This window comes from Cervus canadensis, chromosome 3 (assembly GCF_019320065.1).
Source record: "Cervus canadensis isolate Bull #8, Minnesota chromosome 3, ASM1932006v1, whole genome shotgun sequence".
Classification (NCBI taxonomy): domain Eukaryota; kingdom Metazoa; phylum Chordata; class Mammalia; order Artiodactyla; family Cervidae; genus Cervus; species Cervus canadensis.
In genome coordinates, this window is record NC_057388.1 from 82,114,382 (window position 1) to 82,131,453 (window position 17,072).

At 36.2% G+C, this 17,072-nt stretch overlaps 1 protein-coding gene across 23 annotated transcripts in view; it reads right to left on the reverse strand.

Moving 5' to 3' along the window:
- Window positions 1–619: 619 nt before the first annotated feature.
- Window positions 620–17,072, reverse strand: part of CADPS2 (calcium dependent secretion activator 2) — a 590,044-nt gene continuing 573,591 nt past the window's right edge. For all 23 annotated transcript variants that reach the window (XM_043463600.1, XM_043463598.1, XM_043463588.1 and 20 more), the window contains 2 exons: window positions 6,952–7,056; window positions 620–1,569 (listed from right to left, as the gene is read on the reverse strand). In XM_043463600.1, the coding sequence (XP_043319535.1) occupies window positions 1,399–1,569; window positions 6,952–7,056 (276 nt within the window). In that variant the 3' untranslated portion in view covers window positions 620–1,398. The remainder of the gene's footprint in view (window positions 1,570–6,951; window positions 7,057–17,072) is intronic.

A 17,072-nucleotide genomic window follows, 5' to 3' on the forward strand; every position in this document is an offset into this window, starting at 1 on the left:
AAATGTGGAGAGCCAAGAAGTTGTTTCACTTCCAGTGCTTCAGAAATTATGTTTACACAAGTTCAGGGGTACTTTCACTTATTCTGCATTAACTTAACTTCATTTAAAAATTATTTATGGGGACTTCCCTGGTGGTACAGTGGTTAAAACTCTGTGCTTTCCACTGCAAGAGACGTAGGTTCGATCCCTGGTTGGGGAACTAAGATCCCACGTGGATACCATGCAGCCCAAATAACAATTTTAAAAATTTATAAATTACTTATGAATGAATGCTGACATATTTTTGGAAAAAAAAATAAAACTCAAAGATAAATAATAATTCAAAATTATAGCCAGAAAATATTTTGGAGGAAGAAGAAATGTTAATTATTTATCATTATTTAATGTCAACTGCTAGTTAACATTACTTGCATTTCTAGTATTACTCATTATTAACACTAATTGATAATGTTAACTAGTAGTACATGAGTATGTAGTCAACATTACCTTTGCTATGGAAATGTGCTGTCATAGTAACTAGTTCTTTGAACAAGTGTGTGCCTACTAGCTGGAAAGCAGTGTTAATATCTCATACTCATTTGATTATAAATAAACAAAATAAAAACACAGAGCCAAACTGTTGAGATGTTTGTAATACTGCTAACATTTTTTACTGCATTTAATTTATACAATTCTAATAAATACAGAGGTGGTTAGGACCAAGCAGACTTCTATTGCCTGCAAGCTGTTACACTGAGAAGCAGAACATGGCATGTTGAAGGCAGCACACTTATTACCCACACTTTGGGATTTTTTTTTTATACTTGAAAGACATATTCTGAATGGAATAAGACACAAGTCCATTGGATAATCTAGTCTATATTTGGGTTTGGTGATCCTTTAAGCCCAGGAATACATCTGCAGACCAATTTGGAGTGCTGAGAACCAAGGTTACATATCACAACAATGATAAATTAACTAGGAGACAAACCTTGCACATAAATGATGAACTGTCAAATACACACCATTTTAACAAGGGTACATAAGGTAGGACTGGCACAGTGATTCGAAGTGGCTTATTCTCACAATGTTGTATCATGAGAAATACATATCTCACTTCACAACACAGGACATGACTTTGATGTTATTACAGAAAACAAAGGTCAAATCTTCTTCAAAAAAAGATTCATGTTCCAATCACAGAGCCAGCCAAAGGTCATCATTTTAGATCAAGCTACACAAAAAAGGCTGTTTTTTAAAAAAATACTTGCATTTTCTCCTTTAACTCTAATTCCACATTAACTTTAAATGTAGCGTGAAATACAAGCATTTATATTTGGTCCAAACAATCAATGTAATTATAAGAACAGGTACAAAATAAAGTCAAGGTCCTCCTTCCTTCTGCAGAGCTACGTGTCATCAGCCTTCTTCTTCATCACTGTCTTTCATCGTGATGCCTTGAAGTCCTCCGCTTTCTGAAACAGAAGCTGTAGCCTCCTCTACTGTTAAACGTCTGTGTAGGGTGTCATAGGTCTTACTGTTCAGGGTGCCTTCCAGCACACCCTGCAGTCGGAAGTCCCTATAGGTTTTCTGGATGAAGGAGAGAGAAACTGCTTAGATTCATTACAGATTATATGTATGGATGTATATGTGTGCATGTGTGCTAAGTTGCTTGAGTTGTGTCTGACTCTTTGTGACCCAATGGACCGTAGCCTGCCAGGCTCCTCTATCCATGGGATTCTCCAGGCAAGAATACTGGAGTGGGCTGCCATGTCCTCCTCCAGGGATTTTCCCGACTCAGAGATTGAACCTGCGTCTCTTATGTCTCTTGCATTGGCAGATGGGTTCTTTACCACTAGTGCCACCTGGGAAGCCCCTATGGATGTATATGTGTATGCTTAAATGTATATATACTCAGTTGGCATTCAAGAATGACCTGGTACAATTCACTAATGGATTCAGATTTTAGTTGCCCATGCCAGTCATCCTGTAGGTATAGTTCTGGGGAGAAAATGAAATGAGAGACTTCTGATAATGCTATTCGAACTAGAATTACTCTGAGTAGATAAAAATGTTGTAACTGTCAGATGACAAATGAGTTTTAACCAAAATATTACTAACTGCACAACATTTACTATTTGAATAACCTGTAACAAAAGTAAAATGATAAATACTTATGTACATTTTTAATCTGAAAGAACTCTTAGTTTTTCAACTGAGGATTGAAAAATACATTTTATAAACTGTGTTAGGTTTTGGGGGGGGTGTGGAAGGAAGAGGATTAATCCTATTATCACTAAAATAAGTCTGCATTTTTAGCACTTGTGAATTATAAAGTTTATTTATATGTATACTGGGTAAAAATCTGTGAGCACCTAAATGTCTGTATGAATTTTGCCCTTCTGAAATTGACTTGGTATGTGAAGTGCTAAATTCCAGCATTGAGCTTCTGTTGGTGGGCTAATGAAAGACATATTTACACTTTCGTGAAACAGTAAATTATTTGGTGTATTATGTGTCAAAAATAGAACAAATACCATTTTATTGTTTACACAGTGCTTCTTAACAACAGAAATAACTACACTACTCTGATTTCTGTGGCTCTTAAGATATGTAAACTATAGAATTTTCCTCATTTTACTTTTCCCCTTAAGTGAGACTTTCTTTACATGTGACTTTTTTATGACTAAACAAGGCTGGCATTTTATTACTGATTTTTAAAGTTGTAGTTAGTTGAATGGGGGAACAAAGCATAAATAAAGATAGCTTATTCTATAGAAACACTTCCAAGGCCATTAAAATGCTAAATATCTTTAAAGGGTTTTTTTTTCTGTCCTATATTAGATTTAGAATACTAAACAGCCAGGTTTCAATGGATTGTCCCAGAGCATCAGTACACATCCACATGCCAGTTTTTTGGTCTAAATGATTGCTAAAAGTCACTTTTTTGGAGGTTGCACTTAGTAGAAGAAAAAAGTCAAAGAAGAAGAAGGAATGTTGTACTTTCTGGCCCAATGTAACAACTCCAATAGCTGAGACATTATGGGATGCCTGATTTCACTCAACACAATTAGAAGGAAAATACCATAATATTCAGACAGTTGAGCTGAAGGTGCTTATTCACTTAAGGGCAGAAGTTCTGATGATGGCATCTTAAGCCCCTGGATATACACACCTGGGTTATGAGCAGACTTCTGGGAAGGAGCAGAACCATTACAAGGTAGCGGGGCCATTGGTATTTTCACATTTTATCTTCTTGTCATCTAGGATTTGATTTATGCCCTATGGTATCATTCACATTTCAGAAGTGATATTCTCTTGTCATAAATAAAATGCATATTTGAGAAGTCCACCACATGTCCAAAAAATAAACTGAACTGTGAGGAACACGGACTGTATCTGAGGTCAGCGTCTCAACAGCAAGAAGAGTTTAGTGTTTTTTTTTTTCTTAGAGGACCAAAACTATTCTAATTTGATTTTAATATTTTATATTAAGACACATAAAACCTACCATCCTTATTGCCTCTTTCTAAACCATTCTGAGCCACTAGGGAAGCCCTCTAAACCATTAAACCTTATTATTACTAAGATGATATTTCACACCAAAACTTATGTAATTTGCTCCAGAACCCAAAAAGTAACTCTGTTAGGTCAGTTTTGTCTAGAAAATCTGGAAACTAGTTTGCATGGTATTGCTACATAGGAGATTTGTGTTCAAGCCTCTAACAGTCTAACAGGTTAAAAATATATCAAGCACACAAAAATATTCATCTACATACAGATAAAGCATCTGAAATAAAGTATTATTGTTCCCCTGACAATTATATACTGAATTTGTGAGTCCTACTTTATTTTATTGGAATGGCTTTCTTTACATTTACTCTATCAATAAGTTGGCTAGGACAGAGCTGTAGTGTGGATTTGCCATTTTAAAGGCTTTGTAGTTTGTATAAAATTGGACTCTGCTTCCTTATTTTATTAGGAAGTGATAAGCCGTTAGGGGAACTGCAGGGTAGGAACCCTTGCAATCTCTCTCTCTCTTTTTAGAATTCATAAAATGTTATTGACACTTAGAGATCCTCTGTGGCTGCCAAGAAGGTCTGGTTGGCTCTTACTTAAGACAAGTGCCTGCCGCGGGGTGCTGCTCACTTGTCTTTTCTCCTGGTAAAAGAGGCAGCTCATTTATGTTAACTGCTTCAAAATGTCAAATGGCCTCTAGGGAGAATAGCAATCCATCAGCCATTTTATTTGAGGATTCTGTTTTACCCTTCCCCAAATAAATCATTCTGATATTACAACTTTGTTAATTTCTTAGTCCTACATCTTCTGTGAAAATCTTATTGCAATTTGTTTTCTTCCCAGTGAACAACACGAATGAACCAATGACTGTCTAGGTGTCTCTGTGGGGCAGAGTTGGTTATCACAGACATTTTGATGGCATCTAGGTCTCCGTGGGCACAGAAGAATAACAATGCTTGCAAGGACCAGGTTTCTAGAATCTAGTAGCTGGGCTCCTGAGTAGAATGCATTGCTCTGCTGTAGCAGGCAGGTCTAGTCTATGTGATGTGGATGGAAGGACAGCCTACTCAGAATCTGCACAACTCTATACATGCGCTGTCTAATAGCTGCTTAAATTCACTGGAAAATGAACATTATAACTATATAGGCTCCAAAGAGTGATGAATCTATGTATGAAATTGGCTACTGTCTGCTTATATTCAAAGTAGAAAAAAATAATTAGAACACTAAATTAATTCATCCTAATTTTCACTGTAAAAATAATCACTTTTAATTATTAAATAAAGCAATAGGACTTGATTAAATGCATCAGCCCAAGAAAGTATTGACTGAGTTTGGGGGCCTGCTTGTGAAAAATAAAACCTGGAAAGTCAAACATATATACATGAAATTTAATTTCATATTTATCAGTCTTGATTGCTGGTAGCCATAATGAACACTATATTAAAATAAGATTAAAAAACAAGATAAATAGATTGACTTAGAATTAAATGGAAATGTCACCCTCTAATTAACAAAATTATTAATCATTTTTCCTGCTAACTATGTGAATGACTAATGAACATTAGAAAAGGAATGACTTTGAAAGAAAAAATGATGGGTTAATAAAACATGCAGATTCTTATTCTAAAAATAAGAGTTTACCAACCTATCAACTAATACCAGTCATCTGAGTATGTAATTTCTGACATCCTGAACACAGTAGATATTAGCTTGAAAATATGGCTGATCCTAAGGGATATTAGCTGATCTTAAGCTAATCCTAATATTAGTCACATTATTGACTGCAGTCTTAACATGTACATATATTTAGAACATAAACACAGATTATTCTGATTCTCTTTTATGAAAAACAAACTTCATTTGAAAGCTCTCCAAGTCACGTTTATAGAAACAAGGAAGAAATCATAGAAGAGCTAAAGCAAATATGAACATATCGTGGTGTGATTTCCGTTTTTTTGTAAAATAAATAACACCTGGTAAAAAGTGTTCTAGATCAAAGGTAATTTGTTGATTGAAACGGAATGTGTTTAGTGTATAAAAGTTACTGGATGGCTATAATTTTACTTGCTGTTTATGACTAATCATGATTGCTATCACTGTGACATCATAGGTCTGGTCCTGTTCTAGCAGATTTGCCAATTTCTGACTTTACAACTTTCCTCTCGGTGGGTACTTTAATCTATGATAACCTCTGTGTCTATGGTACAAAAGAATCTGCAATCTAATGAGGCTTTAGGAACCAAGAGAATGGTGGAAAATATTTTAATATGAATAAAACTTTTAACGATGTGACACAATGGTTCTTCTCAAACTTTATTATCTATCAGAATCCTCTGGAGGGCTTGTTCATGTACAGATGGCCAGGCGCCGCTCTCAGACACCCTGATTCAGTTGGTCTGGGGTGGAGCCCAAGAATTTGCATGTCTGACTTCTCAGGTGATGCTGGCAATGTTATATCAGGAATGACATTGTCAGAACCACTGCATATATGTGTGTGTGTGTGTGTGTGTACATACACACACGAATATATATATACATATGTATATATGTGCATAAAGATACATACAAATATATAGGCACACACACATATATAAATACATGAAAGTGAAGTGAAAGTGTTAGCCGCTCAGCTGTGCCTGACTCTTTGCGACCCCAAGGACTGTAGCCCAGAACCGCTGATTTGCAATAGCTTAGAGTTCTGTTGTTAGCCAAAATGTAGAATTTGTCTCAATTTTAAGAAAAAGTTATACCTGTGGTACATTCTGCATTTCTACTAGAATTTATAAGGTGTGAAAAATCATGTGAATTTTAAAGGTGTGAAAAAGATATTATCTTAAAGTCCCTCCTCACTAAGTATACTCTTGAAAAGCATAAGTCAAGACAGTCTTGGTGAACTGAGATTACATCTGTTAGTGGTTATGGATGGTCCCCAACACTCACACTGATCAACTCTCACATATTGGGGTGTGCTTCCAAACGAATTCAGGCAGTGACAGCGTTTTACTTTCATATCGGGATATAACAAAAATAATGGAGATTCTCCTTGTCCTAGGGGCAAATACAATTCAAAACCCTTCTAATGATATATTAATAAATATGAAGGAAATATATGAGGAAAAAACATTGCTGTAACTAAGATAATTAACACAGAATTATTATGGACATACTACATTTAGGTAAATATGGTAGGGGCTTTATGCATATTATCTTAAAATGTGATTCCTTGGTAACAAAATACTTTTTATTAGTGGAAACACGATAAATCTTTGTGTTTATTTCACAGTCTCACTGAAAATGGAATAAACAGCAGTGCATCATTGCCAACAGTGATGTTTTTAAAGTACTTACATCCACTCGGTTCTATTAAATATGATTTTCTTATATGTCAATATCTTGCCATTATTCTTTATAGCTTGGTGGGCAATTCGCGTCTCAACACATTTTGTTTACCTTCACAATCTTGATGAGTGTCTTCAGTTGGTAAATATGAAGCTGAAGGTCTAATCTATCAGCCAGCCACACACAGATGACTTTCATGGAGCTGCTGTACCATTGCTGCAAAGAAGGATGGGGGCAGAAGGCAGAACAAAACAAGAAAACAACCTCTGCAGTACTCATTTAACAGATTCGGTAATGAGGGGGTAACGAAACACTCTGAAATGGCCACAGATCAGCACTTGAAGTCAATAATGCTATAATTTCTGTTAATAGATTTGTACGTTTTGCTAGAAAATCTGCTAAATTGACCCGGGCTGTGCTTTATATGAATTAACATTACAGTCTTTCAGCTGCAACATGTTCATGGGAAACAGTGTTTTTGCATTTGCAGCCTAGCGGCCTGCTTTGTAATTTATAGGTAACAATGGGTACTAAATACACGATGTGGGACTGAATGGACTGCTAAGCAGCAGGAAAAAAATGGGTAAATTATTTTCAAAAGGAAATTTCCCATTAATCTGTATGTTATGTAAAAATCAGTAGATGCCATAATGCATGTAGGCAATACCCAGAAACAGCATTTTAAAGGAGGGATGGCAAAAAACATCCACAGTTTACTAACCTCTAATCCCCCAAAACACCTTTATCTATTACTGGTTGTTAAGTATTTGCCAAGATGGCTTAAAACCACCTAAAATAAAGATTTCAGATCTTAGAGAGGAACATTATCAGGATGGAATTCTTGTGTCTTATAAGAATTACAAAAACAGATGTCAGTTGACCAAATTATAAAGGAAAACAATCTGTTTCATTTTGCAAGTGTTTTTGGAGGGTTCATGTTTTCTGTTTATGAAAACGCTCTTGAGGGGAAAACTGAAATTCTCCTCTAATGTACTTTTTTGCTCCTATATAATGTCTGTGAGCATTGTAAAAGAAGAAATTTTGTTCCCATTTTCAAGAAAAGGCAATCTGCCATTAGTGATGACATTTTAAGGGAACTGGTACTCATATGCCAGAACCAGGTTTAGGTAATACTGTAAGAAAATAATGCTGTTCATTCAGATAACTGCGAGAAATATCAACGTCCATGTAGCATTTAGGAAGTGACAAAAGAGTTTTTGAGAGAGAAGGGATTTTGTGCTTTGCTTGTATATACAAAAACAGTGACACCACAGATCACATATGCATATGCATATGTTGTTAGGTATTCAATCAGAAAAAATATTTCTTCCACAATAAAGCAGTAAATTGTGTCAAATTTCTAAAAGAAATCTCAAGTGATGTAAGTCTGAAATTCACCTGGACTTGTATTTTATAACATGTTCTAACAAAATTTATAAGGAATGGTAGTTTAAGCATAATGTAAAATGAATTGGTTTAAGATTTCATCAGACTTATTTCTATTAATTGGTAGATATACTGGACACACATGCATAAAATAAGCTATTTGAAAATGAATACTGTGATATCAAACAGATGAATGAACATTCCAGTTTTTAAAATGTGAGATGGGCTACGGTTTTTTTTTTAAAAATGTTATTCATGTGCCCAATTTTACTTTTTCCTAATGATTACTTTCCTAACTTTCAGAATGTGTACAGGTATCAGATATAAGTTTTATAAAACAAGATAATCCTAAATTCTTAAAAAATAATAAATTCAGTACTTCAGCTGACATATTAAATCTTAATAGATTAGTATCTGATATTTAAATCCTCTACTTATTTTAAATGATAGCCTCAACGTCTTGAGTCCTATTTTAATGCAAGCAAACACTCAGAGGTATTGGTGATACTGAATGACTATACTGAACTAACATAACACCCTTACCTCTACTCCACTCTCCAAGTAACTTGAAAGGTAAAATGTAGCTGTAATGGTTATGACTCTTAAATTATAGTGCTTCTTCAAGGGGTAATTTAGTTGGGAGACAAAATATGATATATTGTACTAAGTTTATAACATACGCAATAATCTGGCTGTCAGACTGTAAAGTCACTATATATGTGGTAAGTTGTATGAATTTGAGATAAATGAAAATGCCTTCTTAAAATTACTCCTTATGCATCTTATGTTCTTAAAAAATCCACAGATAATTTAAAATTAATATAACTTCATTTTTCTATTACATGTAAATGATACTTATGATTAAGCGATAATTGAAAGGACATCTAATATAACACAGAAACTTATTATTAATATAACTTCTGTAACACAATGCCAAAACTGTAATTTTAAAGAAGAATAATTTGGGAATCAAATATCTAAAGTTAACTATAAAAACAGAGAAAAAGAATTAATGTTAATAAAATGCTTAAGCCACTGCATCATCTTGCTTTAAAGGCAAAAAAATTATTCTACAAGGAACATTCTATAAGAGAAATTATTTCACCCACTAATCATGCATAATTTTAATTCCCAAGTCAAAGCATTTTGAAGAATTTCAGCGAAAGCAAGCAAATGAAGAGAAATAAGCAGCTTAGCTCAGAGTTTATGGTGTTATGAAGAATAAGCTAACAAACCAAAAAAAAAAACCTCACTAGGACTGCTTCTTTCTTGTATATGGTGAAACACACACACACACCAAAAAAATAAAACCACCAAACAAAACAGATGTCAGTAGCATTTCCGTATTTCTGGAGCCGGAATAGAAATGTTCTTCTTTTGGGTGGAGGATGGTAGGTCCCATTTTTTTTATTTTGAGAAAAGATTTCAAAGGTAAGTTAGCTTCATTCCCCTCACCCACCCACCAGCTCTACCGAAGCAAACCAATCCCCCAAAACAAAGAAAAAAAAATTTGAAAGGGGTGAATGTGCAGTGAAGTGTGATTGTTAGAAAATGTGCTTTCAGTTTGGAAAAGTTAATTTTATAAAGCAACTTGGTTGACTATTCACTTTTCCCTTCAGGGGATGACAACGAAGGGGCGCTGGAGCTTGCACTCAAGTCATGGGTATGGCATCCCTGCTTTATTCTCTCCTTGGTCTACTTAGGAATAAAGCAGTTAGTGTATATTCTGCACTCTTTTTTTTCCCTCCATCAATCCATGCCAGCAGCCTACCACTTTAACAAAAAATATGTGGTTTTTTTTTTTTTTTCTTTTTGTGGTTCATTCAACTCCTGTAAGGGCATGCATTACTCACTTCATCTTCTTGAGATATCTCTTTTAAAGCAAAAATAAAAGAAAAGGAAAGGCTAGGGTTGACTCTGTGAGACCCCTGTATTTATTCACACTTATTGTGCATGACTGTAGACTGGTAAATCATATTAGCGGCCCGTCTCCCCATCAAGCTGCTACTTGCTTTCCAGCCCTGGGAAGGTTCAACAAATCAACAGGAGCACGGAAAACAGAACATCAGTCTAATCTAGTGTTTAAGGTGAAGTTTTCAAACCCAATCTAAGAAGATCTTTAGAGCAAGCAACAAGCTGAAGGGCTCAGAAGGTGGTATTGACAATGAAAGAGTGTTGAAATATTGAGAAGCGCAGCACTTGTGCATTTTTAATAACAAGAGGGTCAACAAGGACACAGCTCCCTCAGTGCCAGGAGTTGCCACTGACTATGGAAATTGCCACACCAGGGCTATAAACGCTTGCAGTTCATCAGCTTTCTTAAACAGTTCATCAGCTTTCTTAAACACCCTGAACCCCCTCAGTGGACCTTTAGTCTTGAATTAACAAACCAAAGCAATGAAAGAGGGTGCATTCTGAATGGCTGGCATTGATCCCCAACTGTGTCAGCACTGCTACAGACCCTGAAAAACTCTCTCCATTGTCAATAGAAATTGACAAACCTCGTCTCCTAAATAGTGCAGCTGAGCCGGGCGGGATCCGCGCAGCTCTAAAGGGCGCTGCTCCTGGGGCCGGGGAGCACTGACAATGGAACAGGCATGAGCTCTTTGTCAGCCCCAGACTCGGCAATTTTCTAACAAGGATTAAAGTTGTTTCTCGGCAGTGCTGGTTGAAAAGAGATTTAGCAACACACCGTGCTTTCTTCATGCAAGTTAAAGAGAAGTAGTTAAGGAATTTCATTATTCCCTTGACTAGTGGAAATACAAAACAAATATATTAAATATGCGTGGCTCCCTTTTCTGCCTAATTTATAACATTTGGGGGCAAGAGGATTCAATGCAATATAACACTTCTTGCCTGGAAACAAGCACTCTACCTTTATTTTGGAAGTTTTATATATTTTTCTTTTTAAGAAAGTCCAGCCGTTTGCCACCTGGAATGAGGTCTCAATACATACTAATGCACAATGTCTTCAGACCGTCTGGGGTTGATATTCCTAAATCTGAATCACAGGACCCCATAGGGTCCATGTATTACGGCGGCTTCGAGCAAATCATTTGTCATAATGCGGCTTCTGATGATGATGGCTGGGTAAAAATAACTGCTTTGCTGGGGAACAAATCTGTGATCTATTTTCTGCTTAAGTGTTTAGCTTTTTTATTGATTATGAATTGGTACAACTAGTTGATATATTTTCATTCTTCCCCAGCTAGTCTCATCTCAATAGGTGAACAACAGAAAAAAAACAAACAAACACAAAAACACAACCAATACTTTTTAGTGCCCCCAGATATGGAATGGCTAAATTTCCACAGTATGTATGTATTTCTTCATTTACTTCAAGAGAAGCTGTCTGTTTTTATTAGAGTCAAGTCACTGTGTTGAAATGAAATACCATCTAGAAAATCTCATCTGAGGAAGTATGTACCTCTTAAATGTTAAGATGAATTGAATAAAAAAACAAATAATAGTTTTGAAAAGGTAAAGGTTTTGAAAAATCTGATAAATATAAAGCATCCTTTAAGATCATGTTGTGGCTTTAGAGGGCTACAAAATATTTAGAAAAGTGAATATCTTACAGTTTCACCAGTACATTAAAAAGTAAATATAAATGCTTTATACATGGAGTGCTCCTTTGGTCCACAGTACATCTGTTTGACATAATTAAATTCGTGGTCACTCACTTCTCATTTCTTAACACTAAAATGTACATTTGATGTAATAATTCCATCCACCCCCTCTATTCAAGGCATCCCCCAGAAATAATTATATTTGGTTCCACAAAACAGATCCTCAAGACAAAAGCATTTTGAAAGTTCTAAAGTGTGGATTTTTTGTTGGTTTGGAATAGGATTAAGGGCTATATTTAAGGAAAAGTGAAACCAGTCTATTACGTTTAGAATACAGGAAGTGTTCAACCTAATCTACATCTATCAACCAGCTCAACCCAGAGGCATGCAGGAAGAGTGTGATAAAGATTTGCTCTGGACTTAGTAGCTGAGGGCTGGTCGTGAACACACCAGAGGACATCATCAACACAGAAGCTCCGGGGGCTGAGTACCCGGAAGCCCTGTGAGGTTACCATTCACTTGACTGAGCCTCTTGCTTTCTCTATGCCTCAGTTTTCTCATCTGCGATATGAAGGGCAGCTGAGATGAATCTAGCTTTACAATAAGATTCTTATACTTTCCAGAAATACTTTGAGATTCCTTTGAGATCAAAGGAAAGGGCATGATTAGAAACAAGACAGCTTGTGATTCTATTAAAAATGAACTGAAGGGAAAAGCCAAATTGTCTTTTGTTTTTGTTTTTTTAATGCTGCTTAAATATAGCTTTGTTCATCCAAATATGCAAGGCTAGAATTATAGAAGTTTCTATTAGATGTTATTTTGTTTTAAATTTATTCATTTTGGCTTTTTAATGAAGAATAGATATACTACAAAAATGAAACAGTAAAGTATAAAGAAGAATAAGTGGAATTTATTAAGAACTGTGAAGCATTCTTATTACTATGATTTTATATTAATAATGCTACCTGTAATATAGTATATATTATATAATAATAATCTGACTATAAAAGTATCTGGTTTTTTTTTTAAAACCTCCGTTCTACCTCCATGGGAAGTTCAAGTTCATCAGTTCAATTTTCATTTGATTCTTATACCAACTGTGATGAGATGGTTCTTATTTTCATTTTGCATGGAAACTGAGCTCACAGAGGTAGAAAGCTGAGTTTAGATTAAAGAATTTACTTATTTAAGTTTATATAAGTGACAGGGTTAAGATTCATCTTATATCTATGCTCCAAAGTCTGTGCTCATGACTACTAGGTTATTCCATTTCCTTCTATGAAACAGTCTGTTTCATCAATGAAGTCTCTGATTTTTTCAGAACAGTTTGGTATTTGTAGCAGACAACTAAGAAAATAGCTCTACCATTCCTGGTGCTCCCTCACGGTTATAATGCAGGATTATGGAATAATATAGGAGAAGCTTATTGTTCCAAAGAAGTCCATCACATTTTCTTACAAGTTAATGTAATCTACATTTCCAAAGGTATTTGTACACTTGACAATGTAGCTATATAATATAATAAGTTTTTTGAAGGACCACACTGTTAGGATAACTAACCAACTGGTCCTTGTGCTATGCATTTCCCACCTGTTTTCTTCATAAGTGCCATATGCTCTAATGCTTTTAAAGTGCCATATACTCTAAAACCTAGGAATGCTGAGAAAATCTTTTTTCACTGCAACAAAACAAAGCAATGTGGAAAGATCCTAGTTCATTCATGAAGGGATTCGATCTACATGTACAGTTTTCTGATTTTTTTATTTTTTAAATATAGAATATAGAAGAACTTGATCCATGCTTTTTTCCCTTCTGTGTTCAAGAAACTCATATTTAGGGCGATTTTCATTTTTTAGTTCTATGAGGAAGATGGCAAAACAGAGTTCATGAGCACTATGTTGTCTGTTAAGAAGGAGAAAGTGTAAGAAGTGCTAACGTGGGAGGTTTGGCATATAGTAGGCACCTAATAAATGCTTGTTGAATGATGAAACATTTTTCCTACTCTTGAAGTTCAGTACTTTTTCCATTCTTTTTTAAAATGCATGAATGTAATAACTAAGATGCTTCCAGATGCATTCAATCCTCTTCAATCATAACACAGGGTAAGTTATATAATAGGGTAAGTTCCAGAAACTGGGGGTTATACAAGCTTTTTTCCACTCACCTCTATTTTATTAACTCCAAATTTCCTTTCTCCCAAAATATCCTGAAAGTAATATTACTAAACTAGCCTATCTATCCTCACACTACCTAAAGAGCATTAAAATCAATACTATTCTTCACTATTCATTATCATCAAGCAGGCAAGTGCCTTTGTAAATTTATTCTGCAGTTCTCTTCCTGGTGCTAAAACGACCAGGGATTACCAAGTGAAAATTTCAGATCATCAGTTGTTTCCCTCTCCCCTATTTAATGACAAATGATGGAATGCATACTGGTTGGGCTAATCTTTTGACTAATCAATGGTTTGGCTGAATGCAGTGGTCAACCCAGTTATAATGGTATGTGTACTAGTCTGGGATGCAGACACAGATTGTGAATGATTTATTTGGGCATAAGACCTGTTCATTTGGTTCAGTGACACATTTTGAGTACTATACATAAAAGTTTGGTCAATATTGCATTTAAATTAATAATGTAAGATCTGGATAAAAATAAATTAGACTTCTGCAATTTCTATTGAATGGTACAAGTCTGAGATAAAACCTCCGTCTGAGAATGAATGGTTAGTCAGTGTTTCTGCCTCAGTTTCCTTATAAAAAATAGGTAACAATTATTCCAAAGTTCCTTTTCCAGAGTGTTGTAGGGACTGAAGTAAACAGTTATCCCTCTGTCTCTGACTCATGGTGCACCCTCAGAGGAAATGAGTGATCTGCTGGTCTGGTAGATTCTGGGTTTCTCTATAAGTTTTGGGTAAGTCAATCCCTCTTTTGGGACTTTTATCCCCATGTACATTTCACTGGCCAGATTCATGACATTGAAGACTCCATTCAACCATCATTTCTGCTATGAGGCCAACACTATCTCTTACCAGGTAGAATTAGAAGCTCCCATATTTTCTGCCCCTAAATCTCTGTACATGTGTCTGTAGAAATATTGCACAACGAGCTGCATATCTGCCTCAACAGGATGTGAGTATCCATAAGGTAGAAACCAAGTCTTTTTATTAATATCTCCAGCCCTTAGCAGAATGTCCAGCACATAACATGTGTTACACATTTTTTGAGGGACTGAATGCTTTTAAAATATTTGGAGATATAAACTGTTACACATATAATAGTGGCAGGGCAGTTTTTCAATAGACAAAGGATAATATCAGAGCCAGAGGAACTGTTGACTTGAATGAAGCATTTCATTAATAGCAAAATAATTTAATGAATGCTAAAGTTGCAGGCATCACCAAAAAGTAAACAACTGCAATTGGCTAATGAAATTTAACATACGACTAAAACAGAACTGAAAATGTGACAGTCTAATTTCATTGTAGGTGATGAACTAAGTAAAGGAGAAAGTACTGTAAACTAATGAACCCCCATGCCTAGGTACATATAAGAGTGTCCGCATATAGGAAATCAACCCTGAAGATTCACTGGAAGGACTGATGCTGAAGCTCCAATAATTTGGCCACCTGATATGAAGAGCCAACTCACTGGAAAAAGACCCTGCTGCTGGGAAAGACTGAAGGCAGGAGGAGAAGGAGACGAAAGAGGATGAGATGGTTGGATGGCATCACCGACTCAACGGACGTGAGTTTGAGAAAACTCCAGGAGATAGTGAAGGACAGGGAAGTCTGGCGTGCTGCAGTGCATGGGATCGCAAAGGGTCAGACACAACTTAGCAACTGAACAACAACACAACATATACATTCTTACACACAAAGATATAACGCTACATGTGCTCAGAGGCTGCTGTGCTCAGCTCCAGACTGGCTTTTCAGAGTCTGTCATGTACGCAGTGAACAATCTGGCATGTGCTCAGGGGTGTGGGTAGCTGCTCCTGGAGGGCATCAAAGGCTGTGAGGCTACCAAGTGTGGCGCTGCCGGTGCTGCGTTGTGCGTTTTCACCACAAAACGACGTGTCCTGGGTGCCTTCAGGGCTTGCTGGTCTTGTGAGAGGCGTATCAAAAAGGCAGACAGACACCATGCTGTGGCACTGTGACTCAGACTTGAGTCTGAGTGAACATGAGAGCCCTCCTGGGAGGTGGCATAAGCCTGGTTTTTCAGCAGAGAACCTCTGAAGGGTAGAGAGGGAGAGCCTGCCCTTGTTGCACCGATATGGCATTTGATATGCAAGCACTAGAGCTAGGTACAACTGTTGAATCAACTCTACATCCTGGCAGGTTTCCAATCATCCACTTGCAACAGAGAGAAATAAAAACAAGTCAAAGATAATCACTACCTCCTATTTGAAAGCTTTCTAAATTTTAATTCTCCACGGTATACTCTTTGAAAAAAAAAAAGTCTATTCAGTAGATGAAAATGTGAAACATTTTAATGTAGAAGCTAACTTTTTCAAAAGACCCATTTTACCATAAGAATGTAAGTTCCCTTATTAAAGCAGGAACTTGGTCTATCTTACCTAACATTATATTCTCAGCCTCCAGCAGTGTGTGGCTTCAAGAAAGTAAATACTGGTTGTTTGACTAAATAATAAAAGAAGTTTTGATTTCCTATTTTAATTAAAATCCTACCGAGTCATTGTGAGAGATACTCAACGATGTGAGACAAAACCAATGCCTAGCCTTTATTATATTTTGGCTGTGGAGCATGTGGCATCTTACTATTAGTTCCCTAACCAAGGATTGAACCTGTGCCATCTGCATTGCAAGTGTGGAGTCTTAACCACTGGACCACCAGGGAAGTCTCTATGCTTAACCTTTCAGTTTCAATATTTACCACCATTTCTTGCACATCCTAATTGAAAGATCAATTGGATTTACATTCTAGATCTTATGCACCCAAAACATCAAATGAATGAACATTTAACATTAATAAACATACATTTTATGTGTATAATATAGGCAGTAACTAAGGGGAAAGGAAAGGAAAATGAAGTCACTCAGTTGTATCCGACTCTTTGCGACCCCATGGACCATAACCTACCAGGCTTCTCTGTTCATGGGATTTTCCAGGCAAGAGTACTGGAGTGGGTTGCCATTTCCTTCTCCAGGGGATCTTCCCAACCCAAGGATCTGCAACCTGGGTCTCCCACGTTGCAGATAGACACTTTACCATCTGAGCCACCAGGAAAGCCAGAACTAAGGGGAAAGTCAACAAG